General features: G+C 39.4%; 1 protein-coding gene across 1 annotated transcript in view; it reads right to left on the bottom strand.

The window, feature by feature from the left end:
• Positions 1–753: 753 nt before the first annotated feature.
• The window catches only part of LOC114650764 (interleukin-1 receptor type 1-like), a 92,116-nt gene continuing 86,869 nt past the window's right edge, over positions 754–6,000 (bottom strand). Inside the window, exons 11-12 of the mRNA XM_028800601.2 lie at positions 1,868–2,035; positions 754–1,319 (exon numbers count right to left, since the gene is read on the bottom strand). Coding sequence (XP_028656434.1) covers positions 955–1,319; positions 1,868–2,035 — 533 coding nt within the window. The 3' untranslated portion in view covers positions 754–954. The remainder of the gene's footprint in view (positions 1,320–1,867; positions 2,036–6,000) is intronic.

The raw sequence follows: 6,000 nt of genomic DNA, 5'->3' as shown, positions 1-6,000 counted from the left end.
AAACCTGTATTAACACTTTTGTGCACATTAAAATGTTTTTTTTGTACAATGTACAATGCTCATGACAGTGGAATAGGTTATTCTTAGCCAGTCTATTGCAGTAATTGCAGTGGAAAATGTGGTTAACATCCACTCATGCATGGGAAAAAAATACCGTCAAATACCGTGAAACCGGGATAATTTAGAAAAATACCGTGATACAAAATTTTGGTCATACCGCCCACCCCTAATCTGAACACAGGGTCACGGGGGTCTGCTGGAGCCAATCCCAGCCAACACAGGGCAGAAGGCAGGAACCAATCCCGGGCAGGGTGCCAACCCACCACAGGACACACACAAACACACCCACCCACACACCAAGCATACACTAGGGCCAATTTAGAATCGCCAATCCACCTAACCAGCATGTCTTTGGACTGTGGGAGGAAACCGGAGCGCCAGGAGGAAACCCACGCAGACACGGGGAGAACATGCAAACTCCACGCAGGGAGGACCCGGGAAGCGAACCCAGGTCCTCAGGTCTCCCAACTGCGAGGCAGCAGCGCTACCCACTGCGCCACCGTGCCGACCTTTTCTTATTATGCATTTGTGAATATTTACTCCTGGCACTCCAGTTTCCTTTGACATGTCAAGGACAGGCTGGTTTATTTGTATGTCATGTCTACATTGGTTGCATTTTAACAGGTTTCAGCTCTGCACAGAAAATAAGTAAATAATAAGCAATTAAAAACCACATTTTAATACAAGTGAATCATTTTTATTGTTTTTAATTTTCATAGGGAATTGAAAGTGTCTTTTGAATTTCTTTTTGTGTCTCATTTGGAATAGTGCTTTGTAAAAATAATGTGTACATTGAACCAAACACTCACAATTCATCACACATACCCAAAATATAAAAAGAACTGTAGTGTCACTACGTATTTACAAGGCTGTATTTTAAGGACAATTCATATATTAAACAGAGAGAGAAAAATTGTTTTTATCTGACTGTTTTTCCTCAATCATTGGCATGAGGTATCGGACTTGTTTCCAAAAACGGGTTGATGGTGACATGTATTTCCCTGTGAAGCTTCCTTTCCAATGTACAGCTCCTTGCTTCTCCTTAAAATATTTTACTGATTCAGGAAAGCCAGAATAGTCTCGTATTACCTCCAGCTCAATCAAAATGACTTTTACTTTATTACATATCAAGGCATCATACAATCCAGTGTGGAGTTCAAACAGAACAAGGGGATCCTCTTCATCATATAGTTTAGACGCATAGATGAAAATTAATCTTCTGCTTTTCTGAATGTTTTTCAGCACCACATCTGTCACAGCTAGAAAAATAAAGCCAGTTGACATTATTAGTTATTTTCAATGAATACCACTTTGTTTCCTTTTAGTATAGCAATATAATGTTTATGGAGGCATATGAGGAAATCATTTTAGGATCAGGTTACTGGAAGTTCAGTGGTCTTACGGCCTGAGGAAGAAGCTGTTCCTGAACCGGATGGAGTGAGTGGTGAGGTTTCAGTAGCGCTTCCCAAAAGGAAGAAGTGAAAACCAAGGATGAGCTCAATGCATTATTGTACAGCATCCTTTTTCAAATGTAACGTGTTTAATTTTGCCTGAGTCTGACATAGACTTGAGGTGCTGGAGTACGGCCTAAATGTTACCATGGCTGGCTTTGGGCTCATGGCAGGCTTCAACAGTGAATTAACAGTGTTATACACTTTACTTTACAACTACTGAAAATGGCTAGCATGGACAAGGCAGTATTTTTACTTTGGGTTTAGAGAATTCAAAATTTCACTGCATTCTGTCAGCAGCTTGCTTCCATTTTATTATGACAGACCCCTGTGAACAGTCAGGTATCTTATCTCACCTTCACCAGGCAGTTCATCTCTACCAAATATGAAAAGTTTATATCCACATTTCTTCTCCAGCACATGAGGAAGAATCTGAAGAGCAAACTGAGCAGCCTTGTTTGACGGTGCCCAAGGATTATTTTTGGAATAAACAACATACGCATCGTAAGTCTTTCCATCGCTTTCTGAAAAAAAGAAAAAAAAAAAACAATGAAAATATGTGCAATGTGCCGGTGGGCATATGCTTAAGAAAAACACTCACTACCCTAAAAACATGATAACCCGGCAAAATGTTTAATTCAAGATGGACAACATTAGTTATGAGTGAAGCTCTATGAAAGAATTAAAGTGGCAGAATATTCTTTAATACCAGAAGTACCATTTATTTCAATGGGCATAGAGTTTTTACATTTTCAAAATAATTCATCAGTGTGCATGTCATGTTCCCGACCTTTCTCAACTTTTTCCTAAATAGCTGCACAACAAATTTCCATGTTGCTGTACCTCTAAAATTCCATTCATGAAAGGGACTGATGACATTGCAACTGAACGCTGGTACCCAGGTGTGAATTGACGTCTCTTCTCTGGCACACATTTGACTGCAGTTACATTATCTTTTTATTGCTCCTTCTGCTGTTACTGAGTTTATTGAACATTGCTGCTCACGTGTGCGTGACGTCTTCTTATTTGTATTTACTTATATCAGTAAGTCATTTCCTAATCAGCTTAGTCCTGAACAGGTTTTGAGGGGTGCTGGAGCCTATCCCAGCTAGCACAGGGCAAATGGCAGGAACAAACCCTGGACAGGGTGCCAGTCCATTACAGGACACACACACAAACAGGGCCAGTTTAGTATCAGCAATCCACCTAAACTGCATGTCTTTGGACAATGGGAGGAAACTGGAGCACCCGGAGGAAACCCACACAGACACGGGGAGAACATGCAAACTGCACACAGGGAAGACACTGGATATGAACCCTGGTCTTCTAACTGCAAGGCAGCAGCACAACTTAAAGCACCTCCTATTTAGTCATGTATTCTATTTATATCTGTAAAGCAGATAAAACCAGTCCAATCAACTAGATATAATACTGACAGTGTAAAAAGCCAAATAAATAAACTCCTTACTGCTGTACAGTTTCCTGATAACAGCAGGTGTCATAATTCTTAATTGTGTATTACTACCAATCATTTCTGATCATGGGCAGCACGGTGGCGCAGTGGTAGCGCTGCTGCCTCGCAGTTAGGAGACCTGGGTTCGCTTCCCAGGTTCTCCCTGCGTGGAGTTTGCATGTTCTCCCCGTGTCTGCGTGGGTTTCCTCTGGGCGCTCCGGTTTCCTCCCACAGTCCAAAGACATGCAGGTTAGGTGGATTGGTGATTCTAAATTGGCCCTAGTGTGTGCTTGGTGTGTGGGTGTGTTTGTGTGTGTCCTGCGGTGGGTTGGCACCCTGCCCAGGATTGGTTCCCTGCCTTGTGCCCTGTGTTGGCTGGGATTGGCTCCAGCAGACCCCCGTGACCCTGTGTTCGGATTCAGCGGGTTGGAAAATGGATGGATGGATTTCTGATCATTTTTGCATTTACAATTTTTATTTTTCTATCTAGTTATTTACTAGATTGTCATTGTAGCTGTGGTTTCCTCACATTGCCATTTTGTTAAAGTGTTCTTGCAATGGCTAACACTGCCACAAAATCCTTGTTGCTGGTGTTGGTGCATCCGTGTTGTTGCTAAATTTTACTCTGCCATATTTGTAACTTTATGCATTTGTTACCAGATATCATTCTGAGTTTTTCCACCAAGAAATTGTAAAATTAGTGTAATATTTGATTTAATATTTTCTAAACTAGTAAAAACACAAAACTGAAATGATGAATATGCACATAAAAATATTGAAAATGTATCCTATATCAAATAAACTCTCCCAAGCAACCTGCACATGTAAGTAAGACTTATAATACAAATAATAATCAGATAAATGTTGGGAGAAAAAATGTGAAACTGAGTTGAAATAAAAAAGGCAAAATCCATATATAAAGAATATCTGTACAAAAACTGCAATGCAAAACACAAAAGTGATACTTGTGTGACATAAGAAACATAAGAATTGCATGCATGTGGTGCTGCACGCTTAGAGAAAACAGAGAGGGCATTTTATTGTCTAGTGTTCATTTTTGTGCCAATGGAAATCTATCTGTTTTTTTATTATTTTGTTTCTATTTTGACTGCTAATTTCATTTTTCATGGGCACCGAAGACCCCCGTGACCTTGTGTTAGGATACAGTGGGTTGGATAATGACTGACTGACTGACCGCCATTTTGTCTTTTTTGTTGATAACAATGAGACTCCATTGCCACCAGCTAACCCAATGGAAGGTGCATTGTGTGACATCATTTTCCAAAGGCTGTTTAAAAAACTGCGGTGGGCTGGCGCCCTGCCCAGGGTTTGTTCCTGCCTTACGCCCTGTGCTGGCTGGGATTGGCTCCAGCAGACCCCCGTGACCCTGTAATGACTGACTGACTGCCTGTTTAAGAAACTACATTTTTGACGGTGAGTTTAAAACACCGTCACAACTTTAGACTCTGTCTTTTGTCGAGTTTGAGTCCTTCCCACAAAACTTTGCCTTTCAGAATGTTCGTTGATCTAACAGCCTGCGGATTCTGAATTGTAAAATGAAACCCTCAATGAAACCTGTCAAGTGTTAGAATGTCTTTAGATTCTATATCTGCAAAGTTTCACATCTTAAAATTATGTTTCATAATTAATAAAATATAAAGCAGTGAACAAACATCAGCTTAGCTTTTTTAGTGCAATGTTATTATTTTGAATCTTAGTTTTCACATGTCTCGTTATACTTCTCTTTGGTGACAATTTTATAGATAAACAGCTTTTAAAAATATTTAAATGTCTCTTATACAAAGCAAATGAGAAGTTCTATTAATGTATTTTTGCACAGATACAAGAAAAATAAATAAACACAGGGAGCATAAGGTCATGTAAATGTCAAAATGAGTGGTTGGAAATTGAACTAGATGCTTAACATTCATAACAAAAACCATAATTTACTTTATCAAATCGGAAACTAACCACATACTTTAAAAAAGTGTTTTGTTTGTTATTAATGTTAAAAACATGACTAAAGTAACACCAAAAAATGAAAATGCGCATGCTATCTTAAAGTATTAATAACTAAATATATAGACATTAATGGTTTAATAATGGTTAAAGACTCTTTTCTAAAGAGTTCAGATTCAGGTCAGATTGTCTGCCTTCTTCCCACTTCCTAAAGATGCAGAGGTTGTGCTGATTGGTGCCTCTAAGTGGGCCAAGTTGTGACTTTCATGAGTGAGAGCTCCCGCTGAAGGACTGCGCTGCTCTCTGGGGTTATTTCCTGCCATGCACAGATGCTGCCAGGATGGCCTCAGCTCAACAAGACTCATTCTTTTAGTATGTGTGTCCCAAAGTTGCATTGATATTCAGAAACAAATCTCCCCTCTCTGTACTCAAGTTGACTAAATACTTCATAGCTGTTGTCTTATATTCCTTTTTATAATCACCTCCACTACAGTCTGTAATATCCACTAAGATAACTGACTATTAATTTCTTAGGTGGACATAGAGTAGATATAAAAAGTATTCAGACCTCTTCATTTGCTGCACAATTTATTGTGTTGTAAATTTAATTTAAAGTGGATACATTTTCCAGTTTTGCCCATCTATCTGCACTCATAATGGCAAAGTGAAAATTTATTGCCAGAAAGGTTTGCAAATTTATTACAAATCAAATACTGTTATCAGTCATAAGTATTCATACGTTATTTCAGTACTTTGTAGAAGACCCTTTGACAGCAATTACAGCTTCAAGTTCACTTGGGGAAATCTCTACAAGCTGTGCACACCTAGAGTCTAGTAATTTATCCCATTATTTATGGTTGATCCTGTTAAGCTCCATTAGATTAGACATCTGTAAACTGCCATCTTAAGGTCTCTCACAGATGTTCCATTGGGTTTATGTTTGGGCTTTGGCTGGGCCACTTAGGGACAGTGAGAGACCTATCCAAAGCCACTCCAGTGTTGTCTTGGTTATGTACCTAGGGACATTGTCATGCTCAAAGGTGAACCATCACCCCAGTCTGCGGTTGCATTCACTCT

The sequence above is a fragment of the Erpetoichthys calabaricus genome, chromosome 4 (assembly GCF_900747795.2).
Source record: "Erpetoichthys calabaricus chromosome 4, fErpCal1.3, whole genome shotgun sequence".
In the NCBI taxonomy this organism is placed as follows: domain Eukaryota; kingdom Metazoa; phylum Chordata; class Cladistia; order Polypteriformes; family Polypteridae; genus Erpetoichthys; species Erpetoichthys calabaricus.
This window is presented reverse-complemented; position numbering and strand designations above follow the sequence as displayed.